Here is an 18,726-nt window from a genome sequence, read left to right as displayed (position 1 = left end):
TTGGTCTTTCATTGCCAAAGAAAGTATGACAAATAATCAAAGCTGGATGACATCTTAAAATAAATACTGATGGTTTGTTAAGTTGTGTTTTCATTAAGAGAGTTGCCAAGGTAATAGGATCCATTTTCTTGGCATGAGCAAAATTCACTATTAGTTAATATGACAACACAACCTCATGTGGGACTTCATATTGCCACTCGATGAGTGCAGAAAATTTAGAATAGCATCAACAATTCACAAATGCATGCAAAATGCTGCAACCATTAAAGTCAAGTGAATCTCCCAAGCAGGCAATGGCCAACCTTAATCATTCCCCAGATAAAGCCTTACATTTAGCAGCGCAATGATTTCTCCACCTCTTCCTGTTTACAAACCTGTGCTGAATGATGACTTCCCTGTTATTATTCCTCCTGCGAGAGGCAAACATATTCTTTTCAATGTGGTCGCAAAATATCTCTCATAAGTAACATAAGCCTCAAACTTGTGTTTACAAGTTTTCTGTCAAATTGCATCAATGCCATTCTTTATCAGAAAAAAGACATAAATGCTGGAGTAGCTCAGCAGGTCTTGTAGCATCTCTGGAGAACATGAACAGGTGATGTTTCAGGTCAGGGTCCTTCAGTCCCTTTGTCCTTTTGTCAATCTGAAGAAGGATCCTGAGCTGAAACGCCACTTGTCCATGTTCCCCAGAGATGATGCCTGAGCCGCTGAGTTATTCCACTACTTTAACATTTTAGTAAACCAGCATCTGCAGTTCCTTGTATTTCCATTCTTTATCAGAATGTCTTCAAACAATTTGCATTTTTAATACAATTTTTTTATAGCTACTTTGATTGCTAAAAATTAATGAACAAATACTTGCCTGATCTGAATATACAGATTTTTCTTATATTTCACGTGGATCTTGCCTGCAAGGCGGTTACTTATCAGTCTTTCTAGAATGGCCATAGGGGTGGTGAGCCACCTTCATAATGCTTTTTGTCCTTTAGAAACGTTTCCAATGCAATTGGTATATGGTATTCTAGGATCTACAGTCAGCATCAGTAAATCAGTCGACTGTGAGATTTTAAGGGGTACACGCCTTTGGTGGGATCCAAAAAATCTAGTACCTTGTAGAGAAGGATAGACAGATACATAGGGCGAAAAAGAGAGAGAGAGAGCGAGAGAGAGAGAGAGAGAGAGGATGAGTATGGAGTAAGAAGCATCAGGCCAATACACTTCATCAGCATCTTCTCAAGATTAGCTAGCGATAGGCCATAAATGTTGGTCTAACCAATGGCACTCTGATCCTGAAAAATGAGCAAATAAAAAAAATCTAAAAGTAAAAAAAAAAAAAAAAAAGTATGGAGTAAGAAACAGAGAGATTGTGATACAAAGAGAAAAAGCACTTTACATTGCCCTTGTGCGGCTTACAACCCAGCAGTATAAATATTGATTTCTCTAATTTCAAGTAACCCTTACATTCTCTCTCTCTCTCTGTTCTTCTCCCACCCTAGTTTCTGCTAGTTTCACTGTTCATATCCCTTCACCTCCTCCACAGCCAAAATTAGATCATTGTGGGCTCCATCTTTCCTTGGCCATCGGTGCCGGCTCTGATTTGTTCTATACATTGTCATACCTCTAGTTTCCCCTCCCCCCTGACAGTCTGAAGAAGGGTCTTGATCCAAAATGGTGCCTATCCCTTTTCTCCAGAGATGCTGCCTGACCCACTGAGTTACTTCATCATTTGTGTCTATTTAAGAGAAAAAGCATGTTGGGTGGAGGAGTGATTAGCAGTGTTTCGGGGACGAGCTCGATACTCTGGTGGCACAGTGGCGTAGCTGGTATGCAAAGTCCGGAGGGGTATGGATCATGTCGAGGCTGATGAGGTTAGTTTATCTTGGCATTATATATTAGCTGAAGGGTCTGCTCCTGTGCTGTACTTTATCTTCTATGTTAAACTCTCAGGTCACCTGAGGCTGAGCAACAATTTGCGATAAGTTCTGTTTCACAAGATAGTTGCCACAGCTACACCTCCTGGACAATGAGAGCCATACACTGACAAGGATTAAATGCAACCAAAGGATTGGCACAGGTTATATAGGTGAGGGGGCAAGTAATTTATTTTAAGCAACCAAGAAAATCATTCCTAACTTCAGAAATTTCCATTAGGGGGCAGAGTGGTGCAGCTGGTACAGCCACTGCCTCACAGCGTCAGAGACCCGGATTTGATCCTAAACGCGGGTGCTGTCTGTGTGGAGTTTGCACGTTTTCCCTGTGGCCACATTAGTTCCCCCCAGGTAGTCCAGTGCGGGTTTGTAGGTTAATTGTCCAATGTAGAAATTGCCTCCCATGTGTATGAAATGTATGAGCAAGTCTGAGAACAGAGAATTAATGTGAAAAGTTGATCGATGGTTGGCATGGACTCAGTCGACTGAAGGGCCTGCTTTCATACTGTATCTCTAAAGCATTAAAACACTAAAACATATGTGCTGAGAACTTCCATTTTATTTTCAGTACAAACATAAATTTTGAATTGTTACTTTTGGGTGGAGATTATCATTTCCACATAAAATATGCATTCCATGTTTTTTAAACTATCCTTTGCTTTAATATTTATTATTGATTTAGTTTAGTGTAGAGAAACAGTGCAGAAACAGGCCCTTCAGCCCACAGAGTCTGTGCCAACCAGCGATCTGTACGTTAAATTAGAGCCAGATCCCAATCATTCATCTGCGGTGTGACAATCAGAAGTTCATGTGATACATTTTCACAAATGCAAGGGAGAAACTGAGATGTATTGGTTGTAAGTCCTGTCCATGTGCCTGGAGGGTAATGATTCCTTTCACAAGTTTCCATCAAGATAATGAACAGACTATGACTACTGAAAAATGGACTGGGAGTATTATATCTTCACACAATAAAGAGGGAAAGTATGTGTTTACCTTGGATACGGAGATGGGGGTGGAAGATTGCAACCTTCACGTGGTCCGCCCTATTTCGACTAATGCAATCAACTCGACGTGCACAAACGGAAGATCAAATAGAACAAGTTGTCCAACAACTTTAGGCTGTGCACGCCACACGAAAGAAGAAGAAGAAGGATACGGAGATCATCAAATCAGATTGATCACTGAATTTAAAATCTCCTGGAGATCCAAGGTAAGGTATAGGAAAATAAAATGGGATAGCACAAGATTCAGGAGAATTCGCCTCGCCAACAGTGTCTGTCCTTTCTTCTGTTTTAGGTATTTTTAGTATGTGTTAAAAGTATGTTTTGGTGTTCCTTGGTTTGTTTTATGTAGAGGGTGTGGGGGGGGAGGGGGTTGGGAAAACTTTTTTTCAATCTCTTACCTCGACGGAGATGCGTTTTGTTCCGTATCGTATCTCCGTCCCCACTGCAGCCTAACATCGTGGAGTTGGCAGCCTTTCCTGGAGATCGACAGGCGCTCCAAGCCGCGGTAGTCTGCGGGACTTTAACATCGCGGAGCTTACGATCCCTTTGCCGGGGATCAAAGTTCCAACCGCGGGACCTGTAAACTTTAACATTGTGAAGCCTGCGGTCTCTGGTAAGAAGAGGTCGACTCGGGAGCTCTATGCCATGGAGAGAGTTTCCACCGCCCCGTCGCAGGAGTTTCGATGACCCCGATGGAGGCTTTGATCGTCGGCTGCGGGGGCTTTGATCACCCCGACTGCGGATGGTTTGACTGCCCCGACACACCGCGGGAGAACAAAGAGGAAAAAGATTGAACTTTATTGCCTTCCTTCACAGTGAGGAATGTGGAATCCACTGTGATGGATGTTTATGTTGGATGTTATGTTGTTATGTGTCTTTTTGCTTTTCAATTAGTATGGCTTTATGGCAACTCAAATTTCACTGTACCTTAACTGGTACATGTGACAATAAACTGACCTTGAAACCTTGAGAATGTCATAGGGCAACATGATGGTTCAGCAGTAGAGTTGCTGCCTTACGGCGTCAGAGACCCGGGTTCAATCCTGACTACAGGTGCCATCTGTAGTCAGGATTGTACATTCTCCCTGTGACCACGTGTGTGCTCTGTTTTCCTCCCACACTTCAAAGACATACAGGCTTGGAGGTTAATTGGCTTTGTTAACAAAAATTGTAAATTGACCCGAGTGTGCAGGATAGTGTTAGTGTATTGGGTAATCACTGGCTGGCACAGACTCGCCTGTTTCCATGCTATATCTCTAAACTAAACTAAATTAAAATTGAAACGGCTCTCATTAGACATGTGACTATTTTATTAAAGTTTGCATAAATATTATTATTGCATTTCAAACAAAGATTGGATCAGAAAAAAAAGGTTAATGAGAAACCTTTGGGTGCTACACCTCTTATCTAAATCAGTCTCAGCAATATAACATGGTCAAACGTATTAATTAATTGTTGATAGGACAAAGGCAAACATTGTAAATGCGAAATACCGAATAAACACCAATTCAGCCGCAAAGATAAACCTGACAATAGGCAAGAAAATAGGCACTGGTAACTTGAAAAAGGGATAACCAGGCCATGAGAAGTAATAATGCAAAAGTCCCAACTCTAGGTGAAATTATTGGGACAAGTCACTTGTGGTGTTTTTTTATCATTATTATTCTTATCAGGCACCTGACCTTTCTGCCTTGGGCCTCCTCCACTGAGTGAGGCCACAAGGAAATTAGAGGAGCAACACCACATATTTTGCTTGGGCAGCTTACAACCTAACTGTATGAGCGTTGATTTATCTAATTTCTATTAACCCCTCTATTACCTCTCTCCCCCAGTCCCCAACCATTGTCATCCTTCCAGTTCCAATGTTCGCATCCTTGTAGCCCTTTGTTACCGCATCATCCCCAGCCAACAATGATGGGCGCTTGGAATGCATTGTCAGGGGTGGTGGTGGAGACAGTGCATTTAAGAGACTTTTGGACAGGCATATGGAAGTGTAGGGAATAGAGGAATATGGACCTGTTGCCAGTCCTGCTTTGTTCTGGCCTTTTCTTATCTCTATTTCCCTCTCCTCTGCTTTCAAGATCTCAAGAATCTGAAGAAGGGTCCTGACCTGAAACGTCCCCCATCCTTTTTCTCTAGAGATGTTGCCTCAGTTTGAATTGGCATCATGTTCGGTGTAAGCATTGTGGGCTGAAGGGCCCGTTTCTGTGCTGTATGTACTGTTTGCTGTTCAATCAATCACATACAATGAGGGATTTATTTACTTTTCAGCCAACAGATTTAAAAAAAATGTTTAAAATCTTTGCAGTTTATGCAACCAGAACTTGTGAGTTCCATCTAGTGATGATGTATTGTTGCAACAGTCAGCCCTTTTCATCCCACTTGGAAATTTGCAATTGTAGCAAACGCTTAAATTTCCCATTTTAATTGGCATAAGAAATTACCTGCTTTCGCTCTCAGCAAGTGAAAGGTTATTAGTAATAATGAACTGTCAGCTCCCCTCCTTTCTACTTGACGTGATCCCTTATCAACTGAATATGACTGCCACTAATGACTGTACCACAATGCCTTTGAAGCAAACAGCTCATATCCTGCTTCAGTAACTGTGCAGCTGGGGAACGGTAAATTGTGGACGTTTTGATATCATTGCTGATGCAGAGTTATTTATTCTAACCTGGTCTCTAGATACGCATTAAATATTTCTTGGGAGTGCTTATCAGCTCCAGAAGATCTTTTGTACAATAGAAGCTAGGGAGCTTTTAAAGATCATTTACGTGGTGTGTTTACTTAATGTTTGACGAACCTACACTTCACGCTGCCTTGGCATGACCACCAGCATAGTCAAGGACGAGTCTCACCCTGGTCACTCCCACTTCTCCCCTCTCCCATCAGGCAAGGTGTGCAGAAGTTTGAAAATGTACACCTCCAGATTCAGGGACAGTTTCTTCCCAGTTGTTATCAGGCAACTGAACCATCCTATCACCAACTAGAGAGCGGTCCTGACTTCCCATGTACCTAATTGGAAACCATCAAATTATTCTTAATTGACCTTTACTGGACTTCATCTTGCCCTAACGTTATTGCCAAACTGCTCAAGGTTGACCATAAGCTACACAACAGGTTGTTTTCCCCACATAATCTTTGTTACATTTTTTTTCAATCCATTAAAGATTGTTCCATTAATGCAAAATACTATTTACTGGAATGTAAGAACAATTAGGACAATATTGCCCACCTAATATTGCCCATCCAAGGCTTCTTGTTGCATTGGTCTTGAGGTAATTGTTAAAGAAGGTTTGTGAATGGCAGCAGAGCCTATACTGTGATTCTGTCAGAGGCACGAGGAACTGTAGATTTAGTTTTTTGTTCAGTTTAGTTTAGAGAGGCAGTGCAGAAACAGGCCATTCAGCCCACCGAGTCTGCACTGACCAATGATCACTGTACAATAACACTATCTTACACACTAGGGACAATTTACAATCTTTACCAAAGACAATTAACTTACAAATTTGTATGTCTTTGGCGTATGGGAGGAAACCGGAACACCTAAGTCCATTTGGTCACAGGGAGAACGTACAAACTCCGTGCAGACAGCACTCGGTCAAGATGGAACCCGGGTCTCCGGCGGTGTGAGGCAGCAACTCTACCGCTGCACCACCGTGCCGTGCTGCTGGAATCTTGAGTAGAACTCAAAGTGCTGGAGAAATTCAGTGCGTCAGGCAGTATCTCTGGAGAACATGGATAGGTGACGTTTCGGGTCGGTACCCTTCTTCAGACTGATTGTAATGGGGAGGGGGAACCAGATGAGAGGTGTGATCTGCCAAAATACGAATGAGTTCAGGAAGAGTGCAGTGCACCACACCAAAGAAGGACAAAAAGTGTTGGAGCGATGGGCCTGTCCCACTTAGGCGACTCTTTAGGCGACTGCAGGAGACTATGCAGTCGCAACATGGTCGCCACATGTTCGTGGGTGGTTGCCGGGGAGTCGCCTTCATGGTCGTGAGGAGTTCCCGCATTCTGGGAACTAGTGGCGGCCTCATTATGGTCGCCGTGAATTTTTCAACATGCTGAAAAATTAGCGGCAACCAGAATGAAGCCGCCATGGAGAGCAGCGAGAATTCTCCTGCCGTAGGTGGGTCGCCAGGAGGTCCTAGTGTATTGCGAGGAGGTCGAAGGTTCTCGGAGGTTCTCGTAGGTTGTACCCGGTGCTGATTGGCTCATTGGGGAAAAAAAGGTAAGCAGTAGTTTTCAGAACCAAGGATAACCCACCAGTAATGTTAAATGTCCGCCGAGCTTCACAGCTGTGCATCTCTGGCTTCTTAAAAGTTGTCTCCTCTCCTTCTCCCCCCCTCTTTAAAAGGACTTAATGTACACCGTGCTTTAGCTGTCTTTTTACAGCGCCAACCTTGCTGTTCATCACGGTGTGTGTCTGTATCACCTTGGATTTGCACCGTGTGATTTTTTTAGTGCGCTGTCTAAAAAAATCACATGGACTGGTGAAGGAAGCGATGTATTTGTGAGTGTGTTTTCCAGTTCCCGGTTCCAGTTCGCTGTTCCAGTTCCCAGTTTTTCAGGCGACTGTCGCCGGCAGTCCGCTGAAAAATCGCCCATGTGGGACAGGCACATAACTCAGCGGATCAGGCAGCATCTCTGAAAAACATGGGTAGATGATGTTTTGAGTCGGGACCCTTCTCCTGACCCATGTTCTACGGAGATGCTGCCTAACTCGTTGAGTTACTGCAACACTTTGTGGCTTTCATTGTAACCCAGAATCTGCAGTGCCTCGTGTCTCCATTAAAAGACAGATAGGTGTTCGGTAATCTATCTACACAGCAACGAACATAAAATGAAGGAAGAAGTATTTAATTTGCACAAGGCAATACTTAGGCTCCGTTGGGAATTACAGGCAGTTCTGCGACCTCCAGAGAAGCAAACTATAGAAGCATTGCAATAAGGATTCACTATAATGATCTCGTGAATATGAGACAGTGGCTTTAAAGAAAGGCACAAAAAATTGGAAATTTTTCATTTAGCATGAGGTGATTAAGGAAATTATTAAAATCATGAAACATGAAACATGAATTCAATTGGTTGGCACACAATTGCGTACTTAGGTGGGTGTTTTTACAGGCAGAATGAAAGGGGAATAGCGGATCGTTTTTCTTTCCATATGGAAGATGGAAACTTGCCCCAACAATCACAGGTTAAAAAGAGAATTGCAGAAATATTTGAAAGATATAAAGGCAGAGAGGAAAGGAGGTTAGAACAGATTGAACAATTCCTGTTGTAAAAGGAAGCATTAGTTTTAGTTTTAGAGATACAGTGCATAAACAGGACCTTTGGCCTACTGACTTCATGCCAACCAGAGAATTACAGTATCCTACACATACTAGGGACAATTTACAATTTTACCGAAGCCAATTAGTCTACAAATCCGTAGGTCTTTGGAGTGTGGGAGGAAACCAAAGCATCCGTGAAAAACCCACGTGGTCATGGGGAGAATGTACAAACTCCGTACAGACAGCATTCATGGTCAGGATGGAACCCAGGACTCTGGCGCTGTAAGGCAGCAACTCTACTGCCACGCCACTGTGACACTCTAGTGTTGTGAACCACAAAATCTTCTTCTGCATTGCAATTCCCCTGACTCTGTACTGTACTGTAGCTACTCTGAAGCCACGAGGTTAAATGGGTTATTTTTAGTTTGAGTGCTTTTGAATGTAACAAATATGATGTCACTCCCACTGCCTGGTCTGTGAATGTGGGAGTCCTTGATCTCCAAAGCTCAGAACTTGTTCATTCCTGGACAGGAGATAACCTGGGAATAACTGGTGATGCAGGCTAAGCCTGTGGAGGACATGGATGTCACAAGGTCACCTTGGCCAAAAATGATCTCAGGTGGAAGACTGCCTGCAGGGGGAAGCCCGAAGACCGGAGAGTCGGGGAGAAGGGAGCCGCGGACGAGAGGGACCGGGGAGCGTGTTCAAGGTCGGCTGCGGGAGCACCCCCGGACACAGAGGCAGTGGGCGACGATGGACACAACTAGGAGCTCCAACTCAATAATTAAGTTTGCTGGAGACACTGGTGGTGGGCCTGATCTCAGACAACGATGAGAAGGCCTACCGGGAGGAGCGTGGTTCACTCTGGTGGATAACGCCTCCTCTTGAACATCAAAAAAATGAATGAGCTGATCGTGGACTTTAGGAGGGCACATCCCCGGGACGACACTCAGGATGGGGCAGTTTTAAATATCTGGGCAAGGTGAGGGACGCCTCAGCACTTGGGGCGCAGGCCTGCAATTGAGGAAATTCAGAGTGTCTCCGGGGCTTATTTGGGCTTGCTCTGCCAAGGACAAGGATCTGCAGAGAGTAGTGCGTTCTGCCGAACCCCTGGTACTTCCGCCCACCTGCAGGAACTTACAACAGGAGGTGCAACCTTGGACTTTTTCTGTTTGCTCTTTGTGAGAAACGGAGAGGTTGAGAAGGCAGAGGCAATTCGGACTGTAAACGCCTATCTCACCAGGGAAACTCTCTATTCAATGTAAAAGAATATATGAATGTGACTGTGCATTTGCACAAAAGGTCATGGTCATTTCAGAATTTCACTGTGCTGTGCATACGCGACAATAAAGATCAAGTGATGTTGCAGCAGCTGAGGTGGCCCATCGGGCACAGTGGTTTTGAGGCTTTTACATTGAAAGACAAACTTTTTATGATTGCTTTTCAAGGAGATAGATAAGTCATCAACAGTTGATGTGAAGGCATTTTTAGTACATGATAGTATCAACAATTTAGTAAAATAAAATAAATCTACTAAGCCAATGTGTGTGTGCATATTGAGTAAGAAGTATCTGGTATCATAGAAACGTACAGCATGGAAACAGGTGCTTCGGCCCATCCTTTGTCCATGTCCATGCCTACCAAGTTGGCATATTGGGCAAGTCCCATTTCCTGGCATTTGGCCCATAATGCTCTGGACCCTTTCTGTCCACATACTTGTCCAAATGACATTCTGTAGCTCATTCCAGACACAGTCGACCCTCTGAGTGAAAAGATTGCCCCTGAGTTCTGTCTTAAATCTCCTCTTTTCTTAAGCCTATGCCATCTAGTTTTAGAATCCTCTGTAGACGCTGGGAAAAAGACTGCAAGCGTTCACTTTATCCATGCTCTTCACGATCTTGGACACGTCAATAAGATCACCCCTCAGCCTCCTAGGCTGCAAAGAAACAAATGCCGGCCCACCCAACCTCTCCCTATAACTCAAGCACGCAAGTCAAGGTAACATTCTGGTGACTCTCATCTGCATCTTCTCCAACATAATGGTTACAGCTGAGTGGCCAGAACTGCACACAGTACTTCAAGTATGGTATCACCAACAACTTGTACAGCTGCATCATGATATCTCAACTTTTATTCTCAGTATCAGAGAGGTTCCAGAGAAAACAATCCAAGTCTGTCCAACCTTTCCCTGAAGCTAATATCCCCTAAATCCAGGCAGCATTCTGGTAATCCTCCTTTGCACCCATTCCAAAACCGCCAATGGGATGACCAGAACTGCATGCAATACTCCGTGCAGCCAAACCAAAGTCCAAAATAGAATAGTAATGGGGCTGTCCCACTGTACGATCTAATTCAAGAGCTCTCCCGAGTTTAAAAAAAAATCAAACTCATGGTAAGCACGTAGAATGTACATTGCGGGTACGTCGGAGCTCGGGACGTCTCTTAGCGGCTCGTAACGCTAACGGCAGGTACTCGGGAAACGCGGTAAGCTCGGGAAGACTCGTGAAGATTTTTCAGCATGTTGACTAATGTCCACAAGAGCCCCGGGTACCTACGAGGGGCTATTACCGTAATTCTCCGAGTTCGAATCAGGGGAAACTCGGGAGAACTCTTGAATTAGCTAGTACAGTGGGACAGCCCCACAACAATGAACAGAAGAAAAATATGATCAGCACTCATGAAACTTTGTGCTGGCTAGTTAGGACTTTTGCACAAAGGAGGAAAAAATAGCATTGGTGCATTTTTTGTCCATTTTAAAGCAGGTCAGTGAAAGGATATGGCCAATAGATGGCATTGTTTTCCACTACATACAGTAAACATGATAACTATTAGCGGAGAATACAGTCTCAGGTGCTCATCCAGTGCGATTAAATTAAATGCATCGTTTTTATCTGCTGAACCTTAGGCGAGCTTGTTGTTAAAATTTACTGAGAACTCTCCAAAGAAAGTAAAAACTACCGCAGGAGAGGATTTGCTTCTTGTAATTAAATTGTATTGTCCTCTTTATAAGTGGGCTTTGATTTCATTATATCCAACACACAAATACTTTAATAAATCTGATGAGTTTGCAGAAAGCTCTTTTAGCTGCATTACTACTTTATATGCTATCGTCACGTCTGATGGGTGCTACTGTTCATGTATTGTTCGTTGTAACATATACAAGCTTATAATTAACTAAAGTTAATGAGTTTAAAGCTGAGCCCACTTGCAGTGGGAACAATTGGTGCCTGGTAGCAGCCTGCACTGGCAGTCATGTGCACAGTCATGAGGATAAACCAGATGTTGAGGTGCCTTGCTTTATCATTCATGGCAGTAGAACCTGCATTTATCTCACAGTGATATCAATAACATTCAAGACCACTGACAACAACAATGGAAATGCACAGCATCTGATACCACATTGAGAATGGATGTGCAATGCAAATTTGTATTTGTGGCTACACACCAAATGCTAGAATAATTCAGCGGGTCAGGCAGCAGCTCTGGAGAAAAGGAATAGTTGACATATCGGGTCAAGACCTTTCTTCAGACTGAGAGTCAGAGGAGAGGGAAGCTAGAGATATGAAACGCTTCAGGAAAAAATCAGAGCAGGCACGGATGACCAAGGATAGGTGGAGCCCACAATGGTCCATTGTTGGCTGTGGAAGAGGTGATAACGAAGGAATATATGGATGCAAACAGTTGAACTGGCAGGATGACTAGGGTGGGGGTGTGGGAGGGACGGAGAGAGAGGGACTGTAGGGGTTACGTGGAATTAGAGAAATCATCACTCATACCACTGGGTTTTAAGCGGTCTGAGCGAGGTGCTGTTCCTCCAAGTTGCATGTGACCTCACTCTAACACTGGAACCCAAGATGGAGACGTCAGTATGGGAAGGGGAACAGGAGCAAAAATGTTTGGCAGTCGGGAGATTGCGAAGCCAAGGCGGACTGAGCGAAGGTCTTCAACAAAGAATCACCCTGTCTGTGCTTCGTCTCGCTGCTATATAGGAGTCCACATCAAGAACAACAGACACCGTAGATGAGGTTGGAGGAGGTGTGAGTGAACCTCTGCCTCATCTGAAAGGACTATCGGGGTCCTAAAATGAGGTTTTGAATCTTTTAAATCTTTATTTCAACAGCAGATTGCCTTTATCCTGTTTCTGTACACTGTGGACGGCTTGAGAGTAATTATGCACAGTCCGTTCGCTGACTGGATAGCACACAGCAAAAAGCGTGTCATTGTATTTTGCTACATGTGACAATGATAAACTAAACTAAACTAAAACATATTTAAAAGCTTTCAGATTGAGGTCTGGGCATTATCGACCTTTCCTTTTAAGATTCACCTTAGAAGATAAATCCTTTGAACTAAGCACACGTTAATTTTGGCCATCTACTGTTGTTATTATTTGAAAATCTTTAATTGTTTTCAATCCTACTTCATGATCTCAGTTGGTTTTTTAATGAAGTTTGGTTTTGCTGATCATGGTAAAATAAATGTTTTGTTTAGTTTAGTTTAGTTTAGTTTGGAGACACAGCGTGGAAACAGGCCCTACGGCCCACTGAGTCCACGCCGACCTACGATCGCCCATACACTAGTTCTATCCGACAAACTTTACAGAAGCCAATTAACCTACAAACCTGTACAAAACTGGAGCACTTGGAGAGAACCCACGCTGTCACAGGGAGAACATCCAAACTTTGTACGGACAGCACCCGTAGTCAGGATTGAACCTGGTATCTGATGTTGTAAAGCAGCAATTCTACCACTGCATCACTGTGTCACCCCAAAATCTATATACCATGATTTTGAATGGAGATCTTTGGAATATTTAAATAGACAACAATACAAAGTAAAATAAAGAGGGGAGCAGAAAATGGTGGAAATGGACAGCAGAACAGAACGAAAGGCAAAGATATTGTTTAAAGCCTGTGATCTCTCACAGAGCTATAATCATGATTGTTCACATCCAGGGAAGTAAATTTTTCAAATGAGTGGCATGTATAGGTCTCAATAAACGTATCACTTGTATTCCATCAAATGACTCATCCAGGTTGAAAAACACCTTTCAGTCTAATTCTCATTGTAGCTTTTAATTATATGAAGACATTACAATGCAGGAGAACAAACTATAAAAATTGGAAAAAACTAGAGAATCATGAAAACATACTCTAATATTTTTTAACGAAATGGGTTACAAAAATAATAAATGCAAAGATATCCAGGGATCTTTGTACGTAGGAATGAACTTTCATCTGTAGGTAGAGTACAGAGTGCTTTAAGTGACTAACCTCGGTCTATATTATACTCTTGGGAGCAAATTTCAATGAGTGACAGACTCATTCTAGTGCTATTTAAACTTTCACTATTATTTGCACAGGGCAATTTTGACAACGTATTTCATATAATGGAACTAAAATCGAAACTATCCTAATCTCTTCCCAATGACATAGTTCCATGGTTCAGTGAGAAAAGTACCATATTTGGATGGCGACTATGAGCTATTAAGATCTTTGATTGCCTTGTATAATAAATCTTCACACATATGTGGTGGGGTGTGAAGAAGGGCAATGATATAAAATTATACATTTAAATTACAGAATTCCATCAAATGATTCATTCAGGTTGAAAAATCCCTTTCACTCTATTTCTCATTGTAGCCTTTAATTTTATAAAGATATTTGAAGGCACTGATCTTACCTATTTCTATTTAGCAGTGGGCCTTTTGCAAGAAATTGGAGAAATTGAGAAATTAGATTTGAAGTTTGCCATTATATATTTTATTTCTTTGTCAAATACACATCAAAACGTGTGATTCCACTTCCTTTGAACAGTAAAGCTCCATGCAGCAGGGATATAGCAGTTCACTACATTGCGCAGAAGGGATTGGAACTTGGAAGCCATCCAAGTGGGCGGCGCGGTGACACAGCGGTAGAGTTGCTGCCTTACAGCATCAGAGACCCGGGTTCGATTCTGACTACGGGTACTTGTCTGTACGGAGTTTGTACGTTCTCCCCGTGACCTGCGTGGGTTTCTCCAAGATCTTCGGTTTCCTCCCACACAACAAAGACTTACAGGTTTGTAGGCTAATTAGCTTGATATAATTGTAAATTGACCCTAGTGTGTGTTAGATAGTGTTAGTGTGCGGGAATAGTTCGTTGACACGCATGCGGTGGGTTGAAGGGCCTGTTTCGACGCTGTATCTCTAAATTAATACTAAAAGTAAAAAATTATAAGATAAGGATTAATTACCACAATTTTCTGCCTCTGTTATTCTTAAAGTAAGGGATCACGGGAATGAAAGCAGAAAACTCTGTAATGCTGTAAAAACTCAGCCAGTCATCAGCATCTGAGGAAGAAGAAAGCAATTAACATTCAAGCCTGTTCTGAGGAAGGGTCTCTTTCACAGATGCTGCTTGACTGGCTGAGCCCTTAAGGCATTTCTATTTTGTTTCAGCTTCCAGCCATCTGCCATTCTGTTTGAATTGTGGCATCCAAAATGAGAACGTTAAGTAATTTTGGGCAGAGCAGAAGTATATTACAGAGGTAAAGAGTGCACACAAGAGAGAGATGTGCTAGATAGTTCTATGACCATCTTTGGTTCTTGAAGTGTAACTGGACTTATCTGGGTGTGGGTGTACAGAGTGATGTTTAGGGAAGTGGATTCAACACAATATTCTAATCTCAATTAGGACTGATGACAGCATAATGACACAGTTCATAATGTTGGCGTTATTCCAGCTGACATCAAGATTGAAACTGCTTGAAACAGCTGTGAATCATAGCAAGTGGTATCCAACTGTGAATGAAATGGTTCTTTGGTGTCACATTAATTAATTATGCAAAAGATCATTCAATGTCCCCAAAATGTGTCGCCAAATAGAGTACTTTTAGTTTATTTAGAGATATAGCATGGAAATAGGCCCTACGGCCCACTGTCCATGTCAACCAGCGATCCGTTTACACTTGCACTATCCTACACACTAGGGACAATTTACATTTTTTACCGAAGCTAATTAACCTACAAACCTGCACATCTTTGGAGTGTTGGGGGAAACCGGAGCACGGGGAGAACGTAAAAGCTCCGTACAGATAGCACCCATTGTCAGGATCGAACCCTGGTATCTGATGCTATAATGCAGCAACTCTACCGCTGTGCCACCATGCCCAAGTAGCCGTGGATATTTTCATTATGCTCTCCTGCAGTAAAACTTCTTTGTACAGTTACCTGCTTCACATACCCAAGAGTATAATAAATCAAACATTGATTGCTGTTTGAAACAAAACAAGGTTAAGCTCTCTGCCCCAGTATTGTAGGAGTTAATTAACTTTTGATATTGCGACTCTCAGATGGTCCATCTCATTTTCAAAGGGCAATGCTTTAACCTCATTCCATCAACAGGAATCAGTATTTGTTGAAATGCATCTTTGGTGTTTTAATTGTCTACAGCACAATGCCTTCTAAGAGATAATTCTACTGCTATCTAATCTAATAGAAGTGTCTAAAGTCGTGTCTAATCCATACTGACCTTGAACAGGGTTTGGAATAGTTGGCAGGATATTTTCTACAGAAGGAAAATGGAAAAAGTACATACATGCATCAGGATGCCAAGCCACAACAATAAACACAATGAACACAGAAGGTTTGCGTTCATAAAATGGTTTGCTCGTACAAGTTGTCTGTTAGCCCGCAATTCTGCCTCTCCATTTGCTTTTGTTATTTTGCTGTATAGTCAGACGGCAGAGGACTCTGGACAGAGGGCAGGTAAGAAGGAACCAGGAGTCTTAACTTAGGCGCCAGCAAGGTCGGCTACGGGAGACGCCCCTGGGTCATGAAAGGTTGACGATGTCCGGGTGAGGAGAGGGACGACGGTTCGCTGGACGATCCAGATGGAGGTGACAGTTGCAATGGGCCTTTATGGCCAACTGCAGCTGGGACTCTGAAAATGGAGCCAAAACCTGGCGAGTCTTGCATGTGATGTTTTTATGCATTATGACCTTAACCAGGGATTGGGCATATGCATGGCAATAATCTTACTGAAGAATTTACAACTTTTCTACACATGAGAATAAAGAAGAACCATAACCGCACCCATCGTCTTCCCTGGCATAAATAAACATGGAAATTCGATGTTCGTCGAGGCCAAGTGCCAAAGTTAATTTTATTGCATCGTACAGATTAAGTCACCTTTAAGATATTGAAACGAAAAAGGCTCACAAAGAGGCACATATAGGGTGGAGAGTCAGAGCCTTTTTTCCCCAAGATGGAAAGGTCAAAGACTAGAGAACAGTCTTTAGGGTGAGAGTGGCAAACATTAAAGGAGATGCTTTTTTACACTGAGGAGGGGTGGATGGCTGGAACGTGTTTTGTGGGGGGATGGTGGAGACAGATCTTATTATGTCTATACATATGGATATGAAGGGAGTGGTTATCGATCATGTGCAGGCTGATGAGATTATCTTGCCATCTTGTTCAGCACACACATTGTGGGCCGAAGAGCCTGTTCCTGTGCTGTATTGTTCTGTTTTATATTTTCAGTTTTTTTAATAATCTCATGCCTTTACATTAAAATAGATTCATTATATGGGTCCATGCCAACCATCGATCACCTGTTCAAACCAGTTTGATGTTATCCCACTTTCTCAACAACTCCCTACACACGAGGGCCAATTTACAGATGACAATGAATATCCAGACCAGCATGTCTTTGGGATGTGGGAGGGAACCCACACAGTCACAGAGAGAGCATGCAAACTCCACGCAGACAGCATCTGAGGTCAGGATCAAACCCGGGTCTCCAGCGCTCTGAGGCAGTAGCTCTACCAGATGCACCACCAGATGCCCAAAGGTGCAAAATTCTGCATAATGCATTCCCTGGCAACTTAATCATTGTAATTCAAAACATTTTTTAGGTTTTGTATAATCCTTCAGAATTGCACAAGCTTTAAGGTTGCCCTATTTATATTGGAGATGGGATGTATTATGATGACACTGATGGAGGGTAACCATTTCAGATTGCTTTAAAGACAGTTTTAGGAAGTGTCATCATTTAATTGAATTTCGTCAATTTTCATCTTGAATGAAAACCTATTTTCTTCTCATTCATTATGCTCTGGATCATACAGCAAACTATTTGCTGGTCAACATCACTGTTCATCTTCAACCAAAGTTATTTGCATTCCCCTGACAGAGACAATCAACACATGAGAACATTCATGTACAGCGACGTTAGTAATGGGAAGTCACCAGTTTATTCTACTTAAAAGACACTTAATAGTACAAATAATAATAATAATAATAAAATCATGGGCAATATAAGGATACATAAGGCATTTAATCCAAAATTGATTTCAATTAAGTACATTTTTATTGTAAACTAAACCAAGAAAAATAGATATTTAAAGCTTGATCCTGATTCTTACTGAAGAAGCTCTTAGTTTTAACTAACAATGTTCATGAACCATTTGCACCTGTAATTGGTGCAGACTTTTTAATTATAACTATGTAGTGGTAACTAATTTCATCCTGATTTCATGAGGCTCTGTTTTTAAAAATAAAATTATAGCTCTGTGAGAAACAATTTCCACAGGGAAGCACTTGCCCTCTTTCATGGAGACCAGGGTCACCACTCTCAACTGTTGACAGACCAGACAACAGCATTGAGTATTACTGTTTGGTGTGTATCTGTTCCACCTCAGTAGCAAGCGTGAAGTTGAGTACACTCTGCAAATAATTAACATGGCTAATGTGACCCAACATTATCCAGGCATAATTCACTCAAGGACATAATTCCAAAAGTCAATCCTTACTTTGGAAAGGCCCCTCAGGGTGATGTTCAGTTAATTACAAGACATCATTAATACTTAGTCATCGAGCGGTCTCATTTAACACTGCTGACACAACATTTCATTTTCTCAAAGCTTATAATGACAAATCAAAGCACCAACCAACACTCCAGAAGTATTAATGACAGAGAGACATTCCCTGGAGTAGATTGTCTGATTCAAATTAATATTTGCGTTAGGGGAATAGAAATTGGAAACCTCAGTGCATCTTCCATCTTCAGTAGTCCCATTGGATAAATCATTATTGCATTACCTTGCTGTTAAGTGCAACCCATTTAATCTAAAATACACAGTGCAGTATTTTTATAGCCACAATCATGATGTACAATTATAACTTGGAATATCTGCAGCTTTAGTCTAGTTATTTGTTCACCGTATTCGTTTTCCAGAAGTGTAATAATTCACTTGGAAAACTCCCAGATTACAATTAGATTTACACCATACTTACTGCTTCACTTATTAAAACATACTAATTCTGTTTACCTGGTTAGGTTATTTATAATGGATATTAAAGTGGGCGGCACTGGCAAAGGGAACATTTATTGTATTTTTCCTAAAGACTCTGGGTGCTTCTTTTCAGCCCTTCCATGAAAATGCTTGCTCTGTATTGTGAACTAAAGAACACTAAAACTTGGACCCAGCAACAACATAGCTAAACCTGTGTGTAACTCCAAATAAACAAAT

The 18,726-nt window shown here is 42.1% G+C and overlaps 1 protein-coding gene across 2 annotated transcripts in view; it reads right to left on the bottom strand.

Annotated features, from left to right (window-relative positions):
- lsamp (limbic system associated membrane protein) overlaps positions 1-18,726 on the bottom strand; it is a 629,716-nt gene that overhangs the window by 37,268 nt on the left and 573,722 nt on the right. The window contains exon 7 of one of the 2 annotated variants that reach the window (XM_055644555.1): positions 15,726-15,761. The exons of the other annotated variant lie outside the window; for it this stretch is intronic. Coding sequence (XP_055500530.1) covers positions 15,726-15,761 — 36 coding nt within the window. The remainder of the gene's footprint in view (positions 1-15,725; positions 15,762-18,726) is intronic. 2 annotated transcript variants of the gene reach the window in all.

The sequence above is a fragment of the Leucoraja erinacea genome, chromosome 13 (genome assembly GCF_028641065.1).
Source record: "Leucoraja erinacea ecotype New England chromosome 13, Leri_hhj_1, whole genome shotgun sequence".
Lineage (NCBI taxonomy): Eukaryota > Metazoa > Chordata > Chondrichthyes > Rajiformes > Rajidae > Leucoraja > Leucoraja erinaceus.
This window is presented reverse-complemented; position numbering and strand designations above follow the sequence as displayed.